The sequence below is a fragment of the Passer domesticus genome, chromosome 2, assembly GCF_036417665.1.
Source record: "Passer domesticus isolate bPasDom1 chromosome 2, bPasDom1.hap1, whole genome shotgun sequence".
Taxonomy (NCBI): domain Eukaryota; kingdom Metazoa; phylum Chordata; class Aves; order Passeriformes; family Passeridae; genus Passer; species Passer domesticus.
In genome coordinates, this window is record NC_087475.1 from 66,496,135 (window position 1) to 66,521,801 (window position 25,667).

General features: G+C 37.3%; 1 protein-coding gene across 5 annotated transcripts in view; it reads left to right on the forward strand.

Annotated features, from left to right (window-relative positions):
- TRPC4 (transient receptor potential cation channel subfamily C member 4) overlaps positions 1-23,804 on the forward strand; it is a 133,111-nt gene extending 109,307 nt beyond the window's left edge. For all 5 annotated transcript variants that reach the window (XM_064408942.1, XM_064408946.1, XM_064408944.1 and 2 more), the window contains 6 exons: positions 6,948-7,261; positions 8,950-9,145; positions 10,780-10,974; positions 19,003-19,044; positions 20,867-20,956; positions 21,242-23,804. In XM_064408942.1, the coding sequence (XP_064265012.1) occupies positions 6,948-7,261; positions 8,950-9,145; positions 10,780-10,974; positions 19,003-19,044; positions 20,867-20,956; positions 21,242-21,958 (1,554 nt within the window). In that variant the 3' untranslated portion in view covers positions 21,959-23,804. The remainder of the gene's footprint in view (positions 1-6,947; positions 7,262-8,949; positions 9,146-10,779; positions 10,975-19,002; positions 19,045-20,866; positions 20,957-21,241) is intronic.
- Positions 23,805-25,667: the final 1,863 nt, after the last annotated feature.

Genomic DNA, 25,667 nt, shown 5'->3' on the forward strand with positions numbered 1-25,667 from the left:
ATACTTTTGACTGGGACAAGGAGAGAGCCATCAAGTAGCCAGTGATGACTTCCTCCTCTCAAACAGCAGCTGTTCTTGCTGCAGCCCTGCCACAGGCATAGAGGAGCTTAGGAGCTCTAATTTATATCATCTTGTGTCTGGTCACAAAGGTCTCTGTGTCAGCCAGTCAGGAGCAGGGATGAACAAAGACCCCCGGGTCATGTGTTTGATGTTGACACATCAGCCTTCTTTGACAAAAGGTTTCTGACATGCTGGATTTCTGGCTGCAAACCTTTGAAAGTCTTCTCACTCGAAGAAATTTGGAGCCTGAAAGAGGAAGGTGCTCCAAAGAATGGTGAACTGTCCTTTAAAAGCTAATGAAATGCCTTTTTACAAACAAAGATGCCTTATAATAAAGTGACTAGAAAATAGTCATTTCACTGTCCCTTGAAACAAAGCACACAGTTCATTTAAAATAGATGTTTCCAAAGCATTGGAGATAGCCAGTTATTCAGTTCAGAATAATATTGATTAGAAGACATTATATTCCTTTCATCTCCGAAATGGCTTCTGCTTACAGTAGTCAGATTCCAAGGTGACAGTATCTGGGATAATGTGCATCCATTGCTCTTCAAATTAGTGTGTACCTTTAATCATAATGAATACAGTGCTTTCAAAAGCTGTGCTAGTCAACTGAAACACATGATGAAGTAATGAACAGAGGAATATAAGTGTGATTTAATACCCTGCCACATTCCTTCAAATGCCTACAACAGAGTTCCTTGCCACTATGCCAGATGAGATTGAGAGGATGCCAAATGTAACCAGTATATTTTAATGTGAAGCTTTTATTTTCTTTTCCTAAGCATTGTGAGTCAGGTTTTATAAGTTACATCTCTTCTGTCTTTATTGAACCAAATATATAAGGTCAGTTCTTAGATTTATTTTATCTTCTATGGATCAGTTCCAGCCACCCAAGAAAACATTTTAACCAACTCCCTTGAATAAAATTATGAGTGTCTCCATGCTACTCTCCTGTGTGACAAATATTCCCAGAGTAAAATATTGTGTTTATTGCCCATTTAAGGCTCTTACTGATGCAGTAGTTAAGTAGATGGATATTATCTAGAGTAGCTGATGGAGTAATATAAAATACACCAAAGCATATCATTTCAGGATGAGAGAACTGCTAAGATAACTCAAAGGAAATTATTTCATTGCCAGAATTCAAATAAAATAAGGACATCTTATAATTTTCAATGGCCTAGGGTTTATTGTCTCTGTATCAACATGTTGGGCCTTCCTAAATTATGGAGTATACCCATTGAAAATGGTCTCTTCTTCATAAAATATCATAATCTATAATACACTGTCCTATATTTTTTAAGTACAAGATGACAGATTTTAAGCAACGAATTTGGTTTTTTGGAGGGTTTTTAGATGCACTAAGAAAAAATGGTTCCTTTTATGGTTTTTTGAATATAATTTATTTTGTTTTGATATGTAGTTAAGTGCAGTGCCAACATGTGTGCAAAATCTGCTTGCTTTCTCTTAAATACTTGTTAAACCTGAGCATTGGACCTACTGCTGCTTGTTTCCAATTCTGCTAAAAATCACATACAATTTCATATTGCTGATAGCATGCCTCAGCCACTGATGTGAAGATCTAGTAGAGAAACAAATTCCTATTCAGAGCAAGAACTCTGAAAAGTAGCTAAAGTACATTATTTGTCTCAACATTTACTGGCTTAGTGATCACTGTGTCAGGTCTACTTTTTTTAGGAGTAAATAAGATTATGTATTTCTTCTGCCACCAGTTCTGCAAAAGCTAACATATTCTTACATGTTTGCATTGTAAAATTGTTTTGATAGATATTTTATCAGATTTTAGACAGACTAAATGTCAATTTACACAGGCAGATTAACACCTCTCCACCCCTGAGAAATTATGGACCTTATTCCTCAGTGTAATTACCATTCTAAAGCTCTCTGCTAGACCATCCCCCTGCCCCCTTCCTACTGCTACTTTGAAATTCCACATAATGAATGCAAAGATTGGTACATACATTTTAAAATAGGAAGAGTTCACATTTACATATGACTTTTCAGGAAAGTATTTAAAGTACTTTTCCTGCAATGGATATTATTTAACTTGTCTCTTTGTGACCAGAAACAAGGGGTTATCTTAGACTGAGGTCCAACAGCTCATTAAACATTCAGGCAGCCTGATCTGCATTTCTATTTGATCTCTTGTGGTGCTTCCAAGAGATCAAGAGTTCATGTCTTTTCTTTCAATGGGAAAACAGTGATCACTCAGCCTTTTTTTTCTCGCAAATGGTTCAGATATCGAATTTGCATTTTAATTCCTTTGAGTAAGGATCAAGGATTATTACCTTGTATTCCCTGGCTGATACCGCAAAAGCATCCTATATTTACCTTGAAACTCTGCTGTTTATATGCTGCTCTATTTGTTTTCTGCTCTTCTTAATTTTCCATTGATGTGCCATGTAAATTTCCTTCAACCACAGAGCCAGTAATGGGTGTTATTTAATCAAATTAAGTGATGGTTGGTTTTGTTACATGTCAAAAGGTCGTGTTTGCATTTCCAGGGGGGACAGAAATTCATCAGGGTCACCAAGTAGAGGACTGCAGGGTATCAACATCATGATTTACAGCAAACTCAGTGTTGCTATGTTTTCTCTTACCATTTTCCATTCCTTAGAACAATATTAATTTATTTATCCTGTGTAGAACAGAAGGACTTCAACAAACATGACTGAGAGAAAAAATACTTCAAATCTAGGTGGTTTGACCTTAAGATACACTTTTTATTCTTTTTTCACTGTTCCTGGTTTTAGCATACCTAGTCTTTTTGCTGCTCTTCTATATTTTCCTTTTCACATGAAAGCTGCTTTGTTCTCTAGTTTTCTTTTTTAATCTTTCTAGATTCCTTTTCAGCATCCTCTGCTCTGGTTAGTGTAATCAATAGGGGTTTGTTGTTAGAGACCTCTTATACTCATAATTTTCTTTATATTGTTTGCTATCTTCTTGCAGTTAGTATATTTCACAGACAATTTCCAAACTTATCTCTCAGGCCTTCACCTTTCTCACTTTTTTCTGCCAAGTATTTACAGTCTTTTAAATTATGTTTCTTCAACACTAAAATAACAGCCATCACTCTTTGCTTACAATGGTGACACCTCTTGAATTCTATCCAAACATTCAGGAAGCACTTAGGCCCAGAAAAGGAAGAATCAGTTACACTGAAGTATCACAGTTGTGCCTTTGATTTTCCTTTAACAAATCAAAGGTCATTTGATCTTTTCTGAATATTCGAACAAATCAGTTTTGTGTCTTTATCCAGGATATCATAGACAAAGTCCTTTTTTCCTCACCTTTCTGCTTAACATCATTTCTTCTAGAAAATGTGACATTGCCCACATCTTGCTGGACTACAGCTGTAAGACAGTCTATCCCCTCCCCCAACAATCAATGAGGAGAAAATGAGAAAGTTAAAGAGCAGCTCACATATGTGGGATGTTTGCTTTTCCACTACTTCAGAAATTCTCATTTCTCTTTGATGAGTGTAAGAGTAGGTGGCAGAGTGCAGATATGGCTATCCACACCTGACTTGTTAAACTTGATGCTTCTTGTCTTAGTATATCATGTGTTATACTTTTTCAGTGTCCTGTAGTTCCAGGTAATTCTCAGAAGGGTATTTTCTTCGATTTCTCCCAACTTCCCCACATCTGTAACTTCCCTGAAATCTGCCACTATTTGCCCTCACCGAAAATATGTCTGCAGTTTGATGCTTTTGATTCTCTACCAAAAACTCCATCTCTTCCTAGTTTCATGAATGTTCTTTACATTTCTCCATTACTGTATTTTACTTTATTGCCCCAAGACACCTTGTGTACTTTTCCCTAATCTGAGTATCTACTGCACTGTCCAGTACCAACCTTTGCTTGTACGGACAATCATTCCTGGTTATTTAAAAGGTGCAAGTTTTCATCTGTGAGGGTTGTAAAGTACCATGATAATTTGCTCACAAGTAATTTGCTCATAATGTGCAGTAAAATATTATTCAAAGAGAGCCATTATAGGACTCATGCTGAGTTTTCATCTCTCTCTCCTCAAAAACACTGAAAATATTTTCTTCTGCTTTGTCTTCTTGTTTTATCTCTTAGGTGTTTTCTCCAGTAACTACATTCTGTTTTCTATTTCCTGGTTTTTGTCACTGATCTTGAATCAGTCAAAACTGGATTAAGCAGCCATAGTGGATGGGGCAGATGAGCATAATCATTAGGGGGAGGATAGTCTAATGAAGAGAGTTCTGATCTATGATTCCAGCAGGTCTAGATTTAATTCTCTGCTCTGTAGAGAACAAATATCACAGGTGAACGAAATGCAAGGCTGAATAATACTTAATTCTTTAATGAGCTATTTTTCAGTTTTTTAGTTCACATCCCCAAATCCACAAACCTGTCAGCTGCTATGGCTGCTTGTATACGAATAAATTGCATTGTGCCAGGGATTGCTGTTGGGCACTGGAACAGTTTCACATGCACTATTAGTTGGTTAGATAAACCCTGGTGTGGGGCCTGTGCCAATTGTTAGTGTCCAAAACAATGCCCAGTTCCTTTGCACAGTTTGGATTGTAGAATCACAGAATCATAGGATGGAATGAGTTGGAAAGGACCTTTAAAGTTCATGTAGTCGAGTGCCTCTGCAGTAAGCAGACATCTTCAACTAGAGCAGGCTGCTCAGAGCCTTATCCAGCCTGACCTTGAATGTTACCAGGAAATATCTACCATCTCTCTGGGCAACCTGTTCCAGTGTTTCAACACCCTCATCATAAAAAAATTTCTTCCTTACATCTAGTCCAAATCCACCCTTTTTTAGTTTAAAACCATTAGCTGTTTGCTATTGCTAAAGGCCGTAGTAAAAAGTGTATCTCCATCTTTGCTATGAGGCCCTTTGAGGTACTGGAAGGCCACAAGATAACCTTTTCTCCACACTGAACAGCCCCAGCTCTCTCAGCCTTTCCTCAGAAGAGAGGTGATCCAGCTCTGTGACCATTTTCACTGCATGCCTCTGGACCAGCTCCAGCAGTCCATGTCTTTCCTGTACTGGGAATGCTGAAGCTGGATACAGCACTCTGGGTGGAGTCTCACCAGAGTGGAGTAGAGGGACAGAAACCCCTCCCTTGGCCTTCTGGCCCCACTTCTTGTATAGCCCAGGATGTGGTTGGGTTTCTGGGCTGTGAGCACACATCTACCAGTACCTCAACTCCATCTCCTCCAAATCCCTTCACTCCACAGACTGCCTTGATACTGGGAGCTGCCCTGACCAAGTTGCAGCGCCTTTCACTTAGTCTTGTTAAACCCCATGGTGTTCCCATGGGGCTACTTCTGGAGCTTGTCCCAGTCCCTCTGGATGGCTTCCTGTCCTTCAGGCATGTCAACCACACCACTCAGCAAGGTGCCATCTGTGCTGAGTGTGCACTCAATCCCTTGGTCATTAATGTTAAACAGTCCCAGTCTCTGTACAGATCCCTGAGATCACTTGTCACTGACATCCATTTGGACATCAAGCTGTTGATCATGTCTCTATGGTTGCACTCATCCAGCCAGTTCTTTATCCACTGAACAGTCCACCTGTCAAACTATCTCTCACCGATTTAGAGAGAAGGTTGTTGCAAGGGACCGTGTCAAAAGCCTTACACAAGTCCAGACAGATGACACCTGAAACCCTTCCCTTGTCCACTGATGTAGTCACTCCATCATAGAACACCACTTGGTTGGTCAGGAAGGACTGACCAATCCGTGAAAATTTCCTGTGCTGAAATTGTGCTGGTGCTTGAAATCATGTCCCTGTCCTCCGTGTTCCTTAGCACAGCTTCTAGGAGGATCTGTTCCATGGCCTTCCCAGGCATAGAGGGGAGGATGACAGGTTGGTTGTTCCCAAGGTTTTAATTTCTCCCCTTTTTAAAAATGAGTGCAATGTTTTCCTTTTTCCCGTTACTGAGGACTTCACCCGATTGACAGGAATTTTCAAATATATTGACAAGCAATTTGAAACTACATCACCCAGTTTCTTTAGGATTCTGGGATGTATCTGATCAGGTCCTACAGGCTTAACATATGTTCAAGTTACTCAAGTGTTTCTGAACCACTCTTTCTTTGTAGGGTGTGTGTGGTGAAATGCTGTGACATCTGTTTATGTTGTATCATATGGCCCCAGTGACACATGGAATCCCTTTCCTTACTGCTCAGGGCATGCCCAGCAGCTCTGAAGGTGCATCTGTGTGGTCTAGACTAGGTAAATACAGATAACACCATAGTCCCCCTTTGAAATCTGCTTTATATTATATTATACCCTTTTTAGAGAGCTTCCTAGCATAGAATCTCTTCTCTGATATGTTCTATAAAACAGATTATTGAGACTAAATAAATAATAATGAGTCTGCTATAGCAGTTAATCTTCAGTTCAAATATCTTTCATTTTCAATAATTTTTTTTTTGTTAGAGCATGAACAGATGTCACAGTTTCAGGGGTCAGACTCTTTGATAATGAGACACATAAGCAGTTTGCCATGGTTCATTAATAAACATTTTTTTCATCATTGGTCCAGTATTAGTGATTAATTTATATACTTGGTGATTGAATGTTTTCTTCCTACTTGCCAGAGCTTTTGTGGGTTTCTATCCATCACTGTCAGCCCTACACTTTTTTTCAAAAAAATAATTTACCTCCTTTTACCGCTGGAAATTTCTATAATTCTAAAAGGCAAGGTGCTCAAAACTGTTCCTTTTACAGTGTCAGAATTCTTAAACTGTGAAAATTTTTGCTACTGTGAAAATTTATTGTGATATCTGCAAATTAATTGAGAAGCTTGTAAAGAAACTGACATGCTTGTTTATGCATTAAAATAGAGGAGTAATTTCTTCCCTTCTGCTTGTTTCCAGTATAGTGGGTTAGTTCCACGGGAGAGCTGGGACATGTGGCATCCAACCCTGGTGGCTGAGGCCCTGTTTGCAATCGCAAACATCTTTAGCTCCCTGCGCTTGATCTCGTTATTCACTGCAAATTCTCACCTGGGACCTCTGCAGATATCTCTAGGAAGAATGTTGCTGGACATTTTGAAGTTTCTCTTCATATACTGCCTTGTGCTGCTGGCTTTTGCAAATGGATTGAACCAGCTGTACTTCTACTATGAGACAAATGAACCTGGCAACTGCAAAGGAATACGATGTGAAAAGCAGAATAATGCATTTTCAACGTAAGTAGCTATTTATTTCTATCCTCCTCCTCTCCCCAAATATTTTAATGACTTAGGTGCTGTCTACAGAAAAGAACCTCTGTTTACTGTTGGTATTACAGTGGTCTCCTGACAAACACATCTAATATTACCCTAATAATAAAAAAACCTAAAAACATTTCATCACTCTAATAATGTTCACCTCATACCACAGTGAAGTCTGTACAATGTAAGATATCTCAAAAGATAAAAGGTAAAATAGAGATAAGAGGAAGATAAAAGAGATTAGAAGTTGCATAAGGTCACTGGTTCAGACCTGGCTCGTCCAGGCAGCTGTCACTCTGCATTTCTTCCATGTCTACCTGTGGGCATTAAATAAGTCTGGTGTTCTAAAACATGAAGGTTCCTTGCAAATGTGATAGGCTGTAAAAAAAACCATTCAGTCCAAGATTCTTCTGAATGTAGTCCACACAATCAGATTTCTAATTTCTGTTATAAACGGTTTCTTTTTCTTTCACTTTAAAATCAATTTTACTTCATTATAGTCTTTAGTTCTCCTATAGTATCAAACCATTTCTAAATGAACACTAATTCTCTTGTCTTTCACCTTTCAACCTGCATCAAACTGCTGCTATAAATGTCCATTCCCTATTAACTTCTGTGTATCTAGGCTTTTTTAAACATATATTTATTACTAATGGCTTCCTTCTTAGAGGAAATAATTTTATAAAAATAGGAGCCTTTATATTATCTTAATCAAGTAACTTTTCTCAGACACAGCATATTTATGTTTTGTATTAATAACACCTATGCAGCTCAAAACTTTATGTGATCTGAACAGAAAAGCACACAGAAATTTTTCAGAGCTCAGCATTGAGAGAAGCAATATTCATCTGGGCAATAGTGGGGAGTACTGGTACTAGTGTCAGAAGATGATGTTGTGGCAAAATGTGATGCTTTATGTGCTCCATACTTTCAAGGAGCAGTCTAACCAGGGGCATTCTTATCACACTACAGTGTAGATGAGCAAAAGGAAAATTTTTCAATCTATCTAGCTGCAGAGGATTATTTTTAAAAGTTCATCATTGTGACTAGCTTCCTAGATGTTGTACAAATTTCTCTAAGGAAATATCATATGCTGTAGGTATAAAAACACAAGTTTCTTTTGAGAGCCGCATGCTTGTCTTTTTTGTGTTTACTTTCTTTATAAAACAAAATATATGCTAATGATAATAATGTCTTTCTAATTATTCGACTCCTTTTATCTCAGTGACTTTCAACAAACCAGAATTGCAAAATATGAGGATACCATATTTCTTTCAACATCCTGGCGAGACACAATCATTACTTTCACAACCATACTTGAGTTACTTTTGGATCCTAATTCTACCCCTTATAGTTAAAGCAAAGGGTCAAAGTACTTCAAATGAAGATGTCCAGCATAAGATCTCTGAAAGTATATTTATCTCTCTGAAGTTTGTTTGCAGGTTTATTTATAGATTCTGTATTCTATCTCTAGAGGCCCAGATTTGAAAGACTAGGCCATTGTTTCACTAGAAAGATATTCTCTCTATGTTTGCAATATAGTGATAAGTGTCATTCATCTCAGTCAAGTCAAGAACTTTTGTGTGTTTTGGGAGAAACTGAACAATCTGAAAACTAAATGTGTAGTTATTATACAGCTATGCCTTCTGGGTTTTGTTTTTCAGGTTATTTGAAACGCTGCAGTCATTATTCTGGTCTATATTTGGACTCATCAATCTCTATGTGACCAACGTGAAAGCGAGGCATGAATTCACTGAATTTGTTGGGGCCACAATGTTTGGTACCTATAATGTAATATCTCTGGTTGTTCTACTCAACATGCTAATAGCCATGATGAATAACTCTTACCAACTCATTGCTGTAAGTTTTTTTTTATTTTTAGATAATTTATAATATATACCCTCTCTCTGTTCCAACATTCAATTTTTCTGGCAGTAAAACATTTCACAGACGGGACAAGAGAGAACATTGGGACAAATATTGCAATTTACTCTGATTCTTTTGCACTGTTCTGGAAGGACAAAGAAACAAGACACAAGCTGGACTGGGTAGAGTAAAATTTTCCCACAACACCAAATGGGGAAGAGGTGAAGAAGCCAGCTCGTGCGTTGAGGAGGGTGTCCTGATGCTTCTGGAAAGTGACATGGGCTACAGTCCTGCCCAAGCTACACTGTGCAAGACCTCTTCTTAGAAAAAGACTGCCCAGGATTGTTCTGTTGCTGATACATTTTAATATATTATATTTATTAGCATTTGAAAGACTGCTATTTTAATTTTTTTATCTGACATGGATATACAGTTAACAGAAATTGGGTGTCCCTCTTCCAAGGACACTAGCTATTCAAAAAAAAGGTCATGTCTCCTCATTCAAAAGTGTCCTGTTTCCTTCTTCAATGAAAACTGTCTTTGTCGTTACTAAAGCTATGGGCGTAGTTTTATTTCTAAACTGTCTATGAGGAGACTAAGAAAAATAAACACTGATTCATCATATGATAATTGAAATATGATCATGCAGAAAGCAAACAAAAGAAAGCTTCACAGTCTTACGATTTTAAAATGTGTCTTTTATTCCAATCTGGAAATTACAAGTGTTTCCACAAAAGAAAAACTGTTTGTATAACTCTAGTTGTCAGAGTCTAGTGAACCATATCACAACATAGTACCTCTCACCAAAACTTGGGCTGTAGGTAGTATACCTTTCCTGCTATAAGTTCTAAATTGTTGCTTTTGTTACTGTATGGTCAGGACTAGACCTGTAGCTGACATTCTTGGCTATCCAAATCTAACATTAGTGATTTCAACTTCTTGTTCAGCTGCTAGGTTTTAGACATCCTTCCATGGCCTTTAGCTTTCATTTTCCCAAAAATTTCATAATTATACAATACTATATAGGTTCCAAAAGAAACGAAATTTCAAATAAAAATAAAAAACCCACCCCACAACCTATCCCAAATATAGAATTCTGAAGTAGTAGGGAAAAAAAGATACTTGACTCAATATTTTTAGTAGCCTCGTGATTTGTTGGATAACATATTTGTGAATTTTGGGGACTGGTAATTTCTAAGAAGATGCATGAGCCTTGCTGACTTGTTGCAGCTGCTGCAGAGCAGCATAATTAAACTGATGTATGCAGAGTAATGGCAAGCTGCTATTATAACAAAATGTTTCTTGTAGAAATGTAGTATTTCTCTGCTTGTAATTACCTTTTCTGTTTTTTGAGAGACTTTCAATAATTTAACAGCTTGTAACAGGGAAATAAGTGCTTATAAGTAGATATATACTTTACATATCTAACATCTCCTTACTGAGGTAAAGCAGCTTAGATTTGCTTTGTGTTAAAGACCTTCTGTCAAAAGGTGGCAGTATTTTAAAAAGATAATTCATTAGGATTTCAAGGTTGTTTTAACTTTAGTTTTTTCAGATTTTTGTAGAGGTTTATTTCCCCTCCTTAATTACAGCAATATCTGTATTGATGATATGTTTCTTGTGTGCAGGATCATGCAGACATTGAGTGGAAGTTTGCTCGAACAAAACTCTGGATGAGTTACTTTGAAGAAGGAGGAACTCTGCCCACTCCTTTTAATGTTATACCAAGCCCAAAGTCTTTGTGGTATCTGATCAAATGGTTATGGAGACACCTTTGCAAGAAAAAAATTAGAAGAAAGCCCGAAAGTTTTGGAACAATAGGGGTAAGTCATGTGGTTTACTCTGCCTATAGTCCTCCTTTTTCTATATAGTTGACTTTTTCTCAGCTTTGTAGAGTGTCTGACCTGTCAAATAATGTGTATATGAATTAGACAATAATTCTAGCAGAGGATGTTTACTTTTTACATTCATGTTAATGTATTTGAAGAGAAAGCATCATTATACAATATTGTACAATAACAGTATAAATTGTGACTGCGCTTCATCTACAGATAGTGCAAGAAAGTTTAAGAGCAATAAAAATACAAGAGATCAAATGTGTATACTTGTCTGTCAGTGTCAGAATTGTTGGTTGCTAATCCCTAGCTCAAGTATTACAGTTCAGGTATAATTTAATACCATGAACCAGAGACTCATGTATGAAGTATTCATCATGGGATATTCTCTGTGTCTCTGTCTCTCTACATGTAATGAAATGAGTTTGCCATGAAAGGGTTTTTACCAAAAGCTGTTTCCATTAAAAAAAAAAAAATCAAGGGTGACAGCATTTACTTGGACATTATTTTCTTGAATTTAAAGGTAGAGCTATTTCAGAATCCCATTCTGAAATCATACCATATTCTGATACTGCTGATTAGCAGTGACATTTCTAAGGAAAAAAAAAAAAAAGAGGGGAAAAGACACACAACGAGACCAAGAATAGTCTTGCACCTGGATTGAGCAGATGCCTGTGTAATATCTCATCTGCTTACTTTCTCTGGTAGATGCAGTGGGTAAAGCAGATTTGAACTTTTCCCTCCTAACTTCGTCTATTTGAGATACCTCAGTCAGTGACACACTTTTTCTATACTGTCAGTGCAAATATTCAGGCAACATCCAAACCCATCAACAACTAATTCTCTTTAGTTATGTTTTCTTCATTTCCCCTGAGTGAGTCAGTACCTCAGTAACTGGACTGAATTTAGCCAGCTCTACCATGAAGAAGACTATTTGGGATAAGATGTGGATAATGGCATTTTCTCTATATCATAGCGATTTGATGAATGTAAATGTTTCAAGTCTGTTATAAACTCAGATAGCCAAGCATTAAGTGGGAGTACGAGAATCAAATGTGGGTAAGGGGAGAAAGAAAGGGGAATGATCCTTGTGCTGTTGCTTCTTATACAAAAAACTTCCATCCATTTCAAAAAAGTCAGGGGGTGTGATACAATCATTTTATGGACCATTACTCATATTTCTTCCCTATTTCTTGATAAGTGAGTAATAAGTTTTTCCTACCTATTCTGCTGTCATATCCTGGAATACAGCTTAATCTCTAGATGTACTTGGAGGAACAAGTTCACATGCATGTACAGATACATGTTAAAGAGGAAAAGTGATATATAAAACTAATTCACAATTACTATGCTGATAAATGGATTTTTTCCTCTTTGTAGAAAGCTTCAAATACGGCTTATTGCAATATACTGGTATTGTTGGCCAGTATCTAAATTGTGAAAGCAAAACTTTTTCACTTTGATGTCATTTTTGTATATACAGGAAAGAAATATCCAGGAAAAAAATCTAATAAACATGAGTGTGGCATTGAAACAAACCAGTAATGGATGACAAGAAACACACTGAAAAAACATTAAGTTAAGAAAGACTAACAATGATTCATATAGAAATTTTAAAGAGAACATGAACTAGCATGAATGGTGAATAATCTTAAGAGTAAAACATGTCTGTGTAATATAGGAAGTGAAAAAAGTAAATGCAGAGACCAACAGAAGGAGAAACTATGAGATGTTGTTAGAAAGAAAAAGTCAAGAGAATGATGTACTTGTGCGTGTGGGAGAGTGGGCAATGCTTCTAGGCATTTGTTAAACATTTGGTAGGGATGATTAGCTAGTGTAAACTGAGAGAATGATATTAAAATTAATGGTATGATGCCAGTGTATAGCAGAGGGTTGATTAACACAATATTTCTGTTTGACTGAGACAGAAAAACCTTATACAGCCAGCTAAACTTTCAGGACAATGTTTCTTGTCAGACCTTCCATCTGGGATAAGGAAATATTTTTTTTCCTTTTTCTTATCCTCTCAAACTGCAGATTTGGGAGTAAACTCATTCCTGGACAAGCGGAATAACAAAGAAAGATACAGGGTGCTCCCAGCCCTATGCTGAATGGCATCATGAGGAAGGGGATTCAGAAAGATCGTGTCTACTTCCTCCTTCCTCCTCCTGTTAGGGTACATAAATACCACCTGCAAGAAACCCATGTCTTAGATCTGGGAAAACTGGTGCAGCAAAGGGTGAAAGGGTAGGGAGTCTCTGTACCAAGATGCTTGAGAATTTTTCCAAATAATTTTTTTTTTCAGTTAAAATCCCCCAAAATCTCTAAACACCAAACTTTTTAATTAATATACTTCAGTTTCAAATAAGCTTTTGTTGGGAAAGACTTTTCAGCTTCAGGATGAAATTTCTGTTTGAAGAAAGGAGCAGGTGCAAATATTTAAAGCAAATATCTTGGGCTGAGGAGACCCAGATTTACTTCTATTCTCCAGTGGATATCTAATAATTTACCCCAAGCATAAAAGCTATGACAACAGAAATTTCCTTCTCAAGATCTTTAAGACACTGCAGGGGTTAAGGTGCTCTCTTGGGAGAACAGATGAGAAGGAGCTGAATCAAGCTTCCTTATGATTTGAATATGAACCACTAATAACTGAACTGTTTGAAATGGAGGACATCAGTGAGGGAGAGATGTGGGACATTTTTAGTTGATTCCTGTAATTTTTTTTTCAATTATTTGAAAGTGGAATCCCTAAAGTGTGCAGTAGGGCCATATAAATCACTGGTTTCCCCTGCAGAATAGATTCTTAGTTGAATCTTAGATTCTTAGTTGAACTATTCTTAGTTGAATTAGAGCTGAAACCTCTCTGAAGCAGAGGGCTTACCAGCAGAGTAACCACATGGCAACCACACTTCCAGCTGCCTGAAAGAAAGTGAGTGGCTGTGGCTGACCAGGCAGATCCAGTCCACTATATGGGCATCTCATAAAACTACAAAGTTCTTCAGCTAATTGCTCAGCAAACACAAGTCCCATTAGGTTTATGTGAATTTGGAAAATTTTGCAATTTCCAGACCCAGTTATTCACCCAAGATCCAAAATGGAGTAAGATGTGCATATGCCCTCTGTGCTCTGGTTTCCACATTGGATAGATGCAAACCACCAGACAGGTGCTGTTAACTGGACATCCTCCAAGGGGTTAAATCATCACTCAACAAATGGGCACACCACGGTGATCTCATAGTTTGTCCTGTGGGAGAGCACTTATTTCTGGTTCTGACAAATTTCCCATCACCCACAGCTCAGCCTTGATTTCCTAGAGCTTTTTCAATTGTCCCAATAAGCTACAACACAAATTAAATTTAGGACCTCTATGCCCTTTCAACCAAAAGTTAATGAAGAGTTTTCTTTGCCTTTTGTTCAAGGATCTCAGAGGACTTCAGCTCACTTGTATCTGCTCTGTAACTTTGGCTCTGAGCTACAAGATATGCTGTGTTGGGATCTACTCCTTTTCACTGACTCCTGCATTATAAACTCTCTCTCCTTCCCGACAACCAGGTCTGGGAGAGTAAAAAAATGCTATAACATGATTTTCTTATATTGGCTATATGGATGGATGGATGCCACATTGTCTGTAAGGCAGACCTCAGATTTCAAAACATTCTGTTCTGAAATCTCTAAATGTTAACTTTCCTATTAGGAAGCACTAATTAGCAGTGACGTACTATGGTGTTTTCCTGTAGAAAAAGCAATAATGGGCATCCAAAGAGTGAGTCAGTGCTAGAGGATACAAAATAGATAATAGACAGAAAGAAGCTGGCAAGGACTATGCATGATCTCTGCAAAAAGTCCTCAGTAACAAAAGGCCAGGAATCATGAACTGGGACTGAGTCAAGGATCAAATCAAATGTGTCAAGAATCCATGGTAAAATTTAAATATGTGTATAGTTAAGAGTTCAGTATATGCAGGTGGAATGTGTAAAGAAAGAGTTGAGGGTCAGGATAGTTTACAGCACACATTCTAGTGAAATGATTTATCTGGCCCGTGGGAAGAAGAGAAATGCCAGTAAAAATAAGAAGGACGTTGAGAGGATCATCTACATTGCTGTTTATAAAGAATTATCATGGGCAAGAGCATGGTCTGTAGCATTGTGAGGTGCCTCTGAAAATAATTTGCATCTCCTTGGAAGTCAGTTCTGTGGCTCTTCTTTGTTGTAGTGGAACAGCTGAAGCAGCAGGTGGTGAAGTCAAGCCGAGGTTTTTCAAGAGAGAGGCTTTTTCTCCAAAGCAACACAGTTCCCAGCCATACTGATGGCAGCTTCTCTAGCCACAGCTTCAGCTGAAGGAAGGCCAGGATGGTATATGTGATTTACTAATATTTTAGCTTTGCTATGAATCAGACAGACCTCTTCTACCATTCAGAGTTCAGCACATTTTTTTATTCTGTCATTTTGACATATCCCAGGTATGCAGCATTTTGTTTAGCTATTATCAGTTATTTCCTGCACTTAAAATTCTGAAATAAGTGCATGCTTGTGTGCTGTTTTTTACACATATCTATATCATCTATATCTATATCTGTATCAGTTCTATTAATTTTGTTAGCTTATCTTTGCAAAAGCCAGAGTAGTAATATAATTCTGTTAATTAGGCTGAGGTTTTCCTGACTGCACAAGGCTCGTGGGTGTGTCAAGGCTAATCCTGTGGTCATCGGTATTTCAGAAAAAAAAAGATATATGGGAAAAGAAATCCTAGTTCCACCAGAACAAATGGTACCATTTTTCTCAAATTACATTCTACTTTACATTTGATCAGTCACCAGAAATGTTTTGTCTATAGTTTAAAGTATTTCAGAAGTGAAAATGGAGAGGATTGCCAGGGATAGTTTTGAAATTTTTTTATCTGATGTTTAGATAAACAGTTACCTCTTCTCTAGCTATACAGAGAATTTTACGCCATGAGCAACCAACATGATTTTATTATCATTTTTCACAGAAAATCTCCTTTTCCCTTCTCCTATTCTGTTTTTCACCTAGTGGAAAATGATGCAATTTCTAAGTCAGCATAAACATTTTGTATTTTCTCTGTAATGTCTGTTATTGAAAGTTGAGCAAAGAAATAATGCCTTCCATCTGGTGTGGAAATCAATAATCTAGAGTGTTCCTTGTATAGCCAAGAATCATTTCATGGAGAAACCTCTCTGTCAACACAGATAAGTTCTAATCCTTTAAAGGTGATGCTTCTAGTCAAGATGAGGAATATATACCACAACTTCAGGCAATAGTTCCATTTGCTTTATCACTAAGCAGTTTAAGGTCAAGTGCAGGCATTGAATTTGTATTCCTGCACTATAAAAGATATCATTTTAATAAAACACATCAAAATAAGTAATATAATTTTATTACATTTTTGACTGCTAAAGAGATCTTTTTTCCAAACAGTGTAAATTGCTAGCAATGGCATAAACAGGAGGATCAGAATAATTATCACTACTAGTGGAGCTACTCTTAAAGCTTCCTAAAAGATATGAGTGCCCTCTTTTGGAAAGTGACAACAGCATCTCCCTCAATTTCACTATTGCATTCAACAAACCATGTTTCCCACCCTGTTACTATTTTTAGTCAAATTAAACGTTCATTGTTTTGCCAGTCATAATTTTCAACTTTTTCATGCACACAGAACAATGGTTACTTGAAACAAATTTTGAACCATACATTAGACTGTGACTGAGTAGAGAAAAGCAGGCCAGCTGAGAACTAAATAAGGACAATACGAATGTTAATCACATTTTATTTCTAGTGAATAGCCTGGTTTTCAGATGTGTTTAGGCAAAGATTCATTCTGCTTTCAAAAGGAAGAAAAAGATGATTAGGAACTGGAGATGGAACCTAAACATTTAAATGAGAGATAGAGAACTGTTTAGTGATAATAAATTTGATAGGTTATGTGTAATTCCCAGTGGAATAGGTATGTAGATGTGCATGAAAACATACAATTAAATTAATTTTCTTTCAGCTTCTTGGTGGTATGGATTGAAAACAATTAAGTGCAGTAGAACTGTTCAGACACATTATTACACAAATCTTTTCATATAGTTATCCCAAAATGTACTTGTTGGCATTACATTAAGGGGAAAAGCCATGGCCTCTGTTTCTGGGAGTTTCCAAATTGGCTGCGAAAAAAAGGATAAATTTTATCTAGGTAGCTCTTGTTACAGATACGGAATTGAACCTATGCATTTATTTCACATTTCACTGTAAAATAAAGCAGAATAGACAGCAGCTGTAAGAAGTATTGTGCAAGAAAAGAATCAGCTTGCTTTTTTTTTTTTTTACTTAGGAGTTATTCACTTTACCTGAAGTGTATTTCAATTACACCCTAAATTGTTTTTCCTTCACCTGTGAGTCAGATCTGTTGTTGATAGCTCTCTATCCATGGTCCCCTTAGTGCTCTCTCAGCAGAATGAAACATCTCCACCGTGTGGCCAACTGCAAGAAAGCTGATTTTTTTTTTTTTTCTAAAAACTGGCAAAGTTCGGGTGTTGTGAGGGTATGAGCCTTCCCGCGGCTGCACTGTCCCCTCTGGCCCTGGTGATGAGCAAGCTCGCCCATCCTTCCATCCTCAACACAAGAAATATCCATTTTCTCTTTTATGAGCCATAGATGGAGATAGACAATCTGGAAAAATACTGAAGAAAGCATTCTCATGTACAAAGGCGTGCACCACTGTGGCTCTTCCGACTGATTCAGAAATAATGATTTTCTCCCTTTCTTTTATTTTTTGCTAGCCCAGCCACAAAGCCACTGCATCCCTAAATTAATTGCAAACAAGAAATCAACTATGAAGTGTAAACTGACTGCAAATACAGGGAAAAGATTCATAATTTCTTTCAAGTAAAAAAAAAAATAAATTAAATAACTTGCTGTGCCTGCCTTAGTATACAACTGAGGTTAATTTTAACAAGTCCCTTGGATGTCCTTTCCCCCTTTTTTAAACTGCCGTTAAGTGTTCTGTTTTGTAGAGATACAATCAGTGTCAGACACATTATTTTCTAATCAGCAGCAGAGTCTGAGTTAAAGCTGTGTTTCTTTCACCAGTTAGGAATAATTATTGTAGAGGATGGGGATATGTTATTCATTATGCAATTGAGGACAAAAGGAAGTCAAGAGAAAAAAGAAATCTTTTTTTCAGCCTTTTTTCCCCATCTTCTTCTGGACAGCCCTTAGATATGGCAGTTTAATTGAATATACTTGCTTGAAACCTGGGCTATTCTTTCATCCTACCACATTTCTTTTTGCTGCTCCTCTTCAGAGTTACTGTCCCTTTTACTGTCCCTCCTTATCAACACCAAACTGTGTTGAAAGCTGTTTCTTTCTTCCATACACCTCTCTATGACTAAGTGTTTTTAACAGAGAACTGAGGGGGAGCTTTCTCATTAACACAGTTTTATAGTGCAGGTTTTGATTAACTTTACCTTAAATGAGACATCAGGAGCCATAGGAAGTGTCTTGCTTACACCATGGCTTTACAAATCCCACCGTGTTGATTTTCCATACAGAATTTCTCTTTTGTAACTCATGTCCATTAACTCCTGTTCTTTCACTGTGTACCTCCAAGAAAAATCTAACTTGAGTCAAGCTTTATTCCATTCAGTAAAATATGCTTCAGTCTGTGCAAGTGAGTGACATGATCCATTGTTCCACTTCCATCTCAGATCGTTGACCTTGGGACTCTGCAACCTGTGACCTGGCTGCCCCACCACATCCATGCTAATGCAGGAATAAAAGCATTTTGACAAAAATGTAGAAAATCCACTTTGCCTTCTCTACAGCAGCCTTCCCCTTTATATAAAGCAAATGATAGGCTTTTTTGAAACATTGTCATTTTTCAGCAGATTTTGAACCTCTTCTCTCAGCTTGCTAAATACTGTATAATGCAGAGGCCTGCTGTTTTCTCTTAAAGGAAATACTTTACTTCCACACAGAGATTAATATTTTTTAATTCTTTTCTATTTTTCAGAGACGTGCAGCTGACAATTTGAGGAGACATCATCAATACCAGGTAGAGGCCTAGGTTTATTCTTTGGGCAATTGTTTTTCTATGCCTTCAGAATGTTTTCATGAGGAAAAAAAATACAGAAGAATTTAATGAGAAAGTGGAAAAGGAAAATAAATGCAAAAAACCCCATTAAATCTGTATTTATTTCCTCTTCAGCAAACAAGCTTAGTATTTTTGATGTTCAAACAAAAGCATTTGAGAATACAATTATCTTCTTTCTGGAGCAAAAGGATATTTTCTAGAGCAATGACATGCTATCCAGTATTTTGCCCATTGTAACATGGATTGCCTTTAAAAAAAGCAAATTCCTGCCTGCCAGAAATCACCAGGGCCATATGTACAGTGTTCTGACACTCCATCAGCACCTGCTCTTCATCTCTCCAGCTTTAATCCCCCATAAACAACTTCCTTAATAACCCCTCTGCCTAGATCCCCTGTACGTAAGCAATTCTTTTTCATCCTTCCTTCTTCAGTTTCTACTTTTTTTTTTTTAGATTATTATTTCACAATTAATAATTTTCAGTATTATTTTGAATTTTTGTCGTGTAAAAGTTAAACAAGATGTGAGCTGTAGGCTTGGTAGTTAATGAATCCCATATGGGAAATAAGTAGGTAAGCTGGGACTTTTCCAACCTGAAGAAGAGGAAGCTGTGTGAAGTATTACAGGGATCTATAGAATCATGAGGAAGATGAACATGGAGCAGTGGTTTGCCATTTATTTGTGAACTGATTACCACACATGTAAGTTTACTCACTAATTTACTGAATTAGTGAGGCTGTATAGGCAGCCTTTTGAGGGAAGTGATTTTTCTCCTCCAGCCCTCACTTGTGGGACTGTATCTAGAGCAGTATGTCATGTCTGGGCCCCACACTATAAGAGAGGTGTTAGCAAACAGGAAGGGATCCAGCAAGGGGGTACCAAGATGGTTAGAGGAACTGTCAGATAAGCAGCTCAGATTTCAGCCTGGAGCGGGTTAGGGGGAATATAACTGCTGCCTTAAATAACGTAGTGGGTGGTTAAATCGAAGGAGCCAGATTATTCTTCGAGATACAATGCAAAAGACAAAATGGACACAAGTTGAAGGACAGGAAATTCTGTAAGGTAAGGAGAATTATCTTCACAGTGAGTGTAGTAAAGAACTGGAAAATGTTGCTCAGGGAGGCTGCAGTATCTCTACCCATGGAGGTATTCAGCACTTGACTGGGCATGGCCCTGAGATGACTCAGACGGCCTCCAGGTATCTATTTCAACCTAAATAATTTCTAGGATTCTTAGGAGACAACAATGGAAACTACCAGACCGAAGGTTAAAAATAAAACCCCGAAACAGAATCTTACTTCATCCTGTGGAATTCATTGGCAGAAGATTTTTGAATGCTGAAAGTTGATATTAGTTCAAAATGCATAAGAAAACCTGTCACAGCCAGTTAAACCTAGAACTATCATTTTTGTTCAGAGAGTCACTGTATCTCACAGCTCAGGAGGCTTGAGAGAGAATAGCTGGAAATAAAGTTGTACAACCACACCAAACATGCTCTCCTCATGAGGAATCAGCAACTGCTCACTGCCAGGTTGGATATTACTGGCAGGAAACCTACCTTGTTGCTTATGATCCTGAGAAGGGATACGTTGGGTCAAACTCAACATATCCCTTCTCAGGATAATAAGTGTTAGTAGTTTCCATCAAATAGAAAAACAAATTTTTGAACAGATTTGTATCATTTTTGTCATGTTTATAAAGCATGAAAAAGCCCAAGCAGAGTCTGTGAGTGTAGGTTTACTAACTAATACCAAGAAAGCTAATGCAATGCTTTATATTTTTTAGGAAGTTATGAGAAATCTGGTTAAAAGGTATGTTGCAGCAATGATAAGAGATGCCAAAACTGAAGAAGGATTGACAGAAGAAAATTTTAAGGTATGTTTTTATTTTTATGTTTATAAGTGTTTTAGTAATTTAGTAAGATCTTTTAAAACTGTGAAGCATATTTCTTACACTCAGTTATTCAGGTAAGATAAAACTTGCTTCCTAGAGCAAGATCTTCAAGTTTGAAGATGCCAGGTATGGCAACATCGAGAGAATGAAGTTTATTACTGACCCCAAAATAAGCCCTTTTTTCCCCTTTTTTTTCTTTTTATTTCAAAAGGAAAGTCAAATTAGCTTTGATGTTCTGACATTTCATCTTTTTTTCCTGATTTTTAGGAGTTAAAACAAGATATTTCCAGCTTTCGCTTTGAAGTCCTGGGTTTGTTAAAAGGAAGCAAGCTGTCTAATTTGCAGACTGGGAAGATGAGCAAAGACACTGCCTCTCTGTCAGAAAATGAAGAAAATAGTGAGGGTGAAGGAAACAAGAAAGGAAAGAAGAAACCCTTCAGCCTTTTTGACATAACAACAATGATTCACCCACGCTCAGCCAATATCGCCTCTGAAGGACATAATATAAGCAATGGCTCAGCAATGATGGTGTCAGAGTCCACTCAGGAGAAACAAAAGCGTGTGAATTTTGTAACAGACATAAAAAATTTTGGGTTGTTTCACAGACGATCAAAAACAAACTCTGTGGGGCAGAGCACAAATAAAATATACACCGTTTCTGAAGAAGTTTCCCGTCAACAGGCAGAAGAACAATGTGAGAAAACTGATGAACTGGAAGAGGGAGAATTGATCATGAACTGTGAATTAAACTTCCGAAATCCTGGCAAAAAATGTATGTTAGCTGAATCACAAAATACCAGTGAGTCTTTGGAATCACAGGAAGGGGGGAGTATTTATCCTTCAGAAACAGAGAAAATGGAGTTACAGAACTCAGAACCTGCCACTCCACAGGATCAGCTGGACAAGGCATTGGACATAAGCATTGACTCTGATGGGAAGCAGGAAACAATTGTTCAGGGTGACTATGTGATAACAAGGTTGTGATGCTTTCAGGAGGAAGCATTTACAAATATATATATTTTGCATAGTGCTTTTGGGGGGGAATGTTTTAAGAATTATATTAGCTAATGCAGAATTACACTTTATAGTACTCAACTGTGGCACATGATCTTGTAACATAGTAGTCAAGAGAAAGAAAATATGAGGACCTTCTGTTTTGTAGCCTGCTTTAGCTTTCACGATTTGTTTTACTTTTTTTAATAAATGGAAGCATCTTGTATTCTTGTACTGTTGCAATAACCCACAGAAACTTTTTAGCTATCTTTTTCAATTACAACAAATGGAATTTCTCTCATATGATAGTTGACTCCTATGATAAATATTTTTCTATGCAAATAAAAAGTAGCTTAAGAGACTTGTAAGCTTTTATTTAACTTTGTAGGTTCTTAAAGATTCTGTGCACCATAATAATCATATGTGGCTCCTGCCAGCATAATTCATGTCAAGCTATTAGAATAATTTGTTTAAATTGCTGGAAACTTTTGTCAAAATCTATACAGAATCAGAAGATAAATTATATTCTTTTATTTATTGAAGGAATATGAATACCTGTAAATTATGAAAAATAGGTCTATTTGATTATTTAATTACAACTTTTCCCTCACAGCAAGAGGAGCGTGATTGTCCTGATACCATTGTTAGAAATGCATTTGCAAGTTTTGAAGACTGTAGAAATGTTTCTTATAGGAAAAGAAATATCTGTGGCTTACTAAAAATTGATGATGGCTTTTTCCCCAAGAATCCTTTATCACCACAGCTACTGCTTCTTCAATGATCTATTTTTCCTCATGTGGACAACCTATGCACTTTAATATTCAGCTGCTTATTAGCTTCTGCCTTTACAATACACTTGGATTTGCTAAGGGAAAGATACTTCAGGAATAAAAAAGCATCCAGTGATTGCCCTGAGTACTTGAATAAAAATGGCAATTTGCTGAGAAGTTTTAGACGGCACGCCTTAAGGGAGTTTCTTTGACAATTTTACAGTTTGGTGGAACCTGATTGGGTGTTTTATAATAGATACCTAAATGTATAAAGAAAACCTAATAGTATTTTTCATAACTTATGAGTGACTTACTGTCTTAGTTAAAACCAGTATTTTTAAAATTAAACATTGTGGGGTTTTTTAATCATTGGCTGGTGTCCTACATTATTAAAAATTACATTTTACAACTGCCATAAGAATAACTACCCCCAGCTTTCAACACGATTCTTTCCCCCACTGAATATACCACAAAAGTGTTGTTATTTCTTTCTTAACTTCCCCAGCCTTGTCATGGTAGATTTTATAGTTCATATTAGGATGTATTAAGGAACTTCCAGATGCATAGAGTGAATTTACATTTCTGATAGAATCTATCCCATGTAAACCTGTAGGGTCTGACCTAAAGCCATGTCATTCTGGATCTAAATTGTCCTGGTACTGAACTGTGTCTTGGAAATGCAGGCAAACCCCTCTCATCTCTATACTTTAAGGTGAGTTTTCCAGCTCTACTTTACACATGTGCTACTCTCTCTGATGTCACATGTTGAAAGCTTCCTCCTCCACACCTGTTTGTGTCATGGCAGATACAGTTAAACCAAAATGGAAAATGAGTCATAATTGCAAAATAGTTTGTATAGTTTTGCAACAATGTGTTCAAATCATATTTGTTTGGTTAGTTTCCATCTTGACTTCTTGACTGCTCTGTAGACCCTCTCTCCTTCACGTCTCTCTCCTTGTCCACCTTTAGATTGTAAGCTCCTTGGGGCAGAGCCTGCAGCTTTTCTGTCTGGAAAGCACCTGAATTATTACAAGTATAAAAAGAAATAAATAATAATAATGGTGGAATACCTTCATATCATTTGTATTAGGTTAACTCTCTTAGAGAGTTCTTTTTTGTACTGTAACATTTTTGCCAAAGGTGCCATAAAGCCAACGTGTCATATTGTCACAAAATTTTCTATATGCCACTTGACAGTCCTTGCCCACTACTGCATTCAGTTTCTCATTCTTCATCATGGTTTGTAATGCCTTTGAGTCCTAAGCTCACTCCCTTTCCACTAGCCAAATTCAAAATAGACAGTGCTTGCTCAAAAGAGCTTTCAACACATTCCTGCCACATGGTTTCACTCCAGACAGAAAGTGCCTGAGCACAGTATTTGTATTGCAAACATCACCATTATCAGGAAAAGTTAACTACAACAGGTCTAAGAGTTGTGCATATTATTCTGGCATCATAAGAGCCTGCTCCTCCTGTGCATAAAGTTCCCAACACAGTAAAGTGAAATAGCCACACCATCACGTCATGACTCCATGTGCTGGGCATCACACTAAGTCCACTATGGAGAGGATGCAAGACAGAACAGCAGAGACAGTGCAGGTGGGCAGGATACTTAACCATAGGGACACAATTTATTGCATAGCAAGAGGCAGTTAGTCTTTTGATGCCCTTTTTTTTTCTTACATCCAAATACTGAAACATAGGTCTAATAAATAAAGCATACTTAAATCAACATTTGCTCTATTTTTATGTTATTCTTAGGCATCAAAGATTGACAGTAATAAGGACCTGATGTAATTAGGACCTGATGTAATTAGGATCTGATGGAACTTAAAAGTAGTGCCAAATAAGCACCTCATGCTGTGATAACAGATGAGCCCAAAATATATCCCAAACTGAAATGGTGATGGACTTTTAGTGCTTTGCAGGCAGCTGAAAAAAAATCCCCTTTCTCACTGGATGCCTCTGAGAGGACGCCTGTGCCAAGAAAGATCATTATATGCACAGAACAAACCTTGTAAGTCACAGCAGCGGCATTATTAAGCTTTGCAAAGCTGAGCATACTTGTCCCCAAAATAAATTAAAAAATTCTAACCTACTTGTCTCTTCCTGCAGCTTCCATTAGCATCAGTATAGGAGGAGTACAAATGGACCAGGATATGAACCCTTATAAAAGACACTTTTTTGAAGCAGAGCTTAAAATCGTAAAATGTTTTATGCAGCTAGAAAACTAAGTACAAAGGGGTTTAATGCCAATATTATGTCACTTAGAATGTTGAGAAAACATTTAAAATATTTTATATTTTTATTTTGGTAAGGACAAACCCTGACAGCCCTTTGTTCTTCAGCTTTTTTTTTCCCCATTTCTTCAGCTCCTGGAAAAATAGAGTACAGACAGTCCAGCAGGACTTTGCTACTTCTTTGGCATAGCTGGACAGGAGGCAGCTTGAATTAATTCAAAACTGTGCTTCATATTGATTCACAGTCAGAGGCCAGGGATACAAGCACTGCATGCTTACCCTCAAGACAAAATTGCAAAAGCTCCTTCTGACTCAGCATGGACTCTTCTGACTCTTCAGTGGCCCTCAAGGGCACTGCAGAAGTGAGAACATCAGAGGATTCAGACTATGAGATCCTTTGGGCCAGCTGCAGGCCACAGCTATATTTGTACATGGTACAGTATTACCAGAGACCAAGCCAGGTAGACACCTCCGCCAGGGGTAACCACAGCTCTGCAGCTGGTTTTAATCTTGTTTTCTTCATTCATAGGTTGAGACCATTAAGCCGTTGCGTTGAGTGGTATAAGCTAAACACATCACACAGCACTTTCTTTTTGATAGATCAGGATTTAATGAGAATTTCTATGACTTTCTCAATACGAGTTTTTTTGGTAAATAAATAGTACCTAGTTCCAGGAGGATGCCTATCTA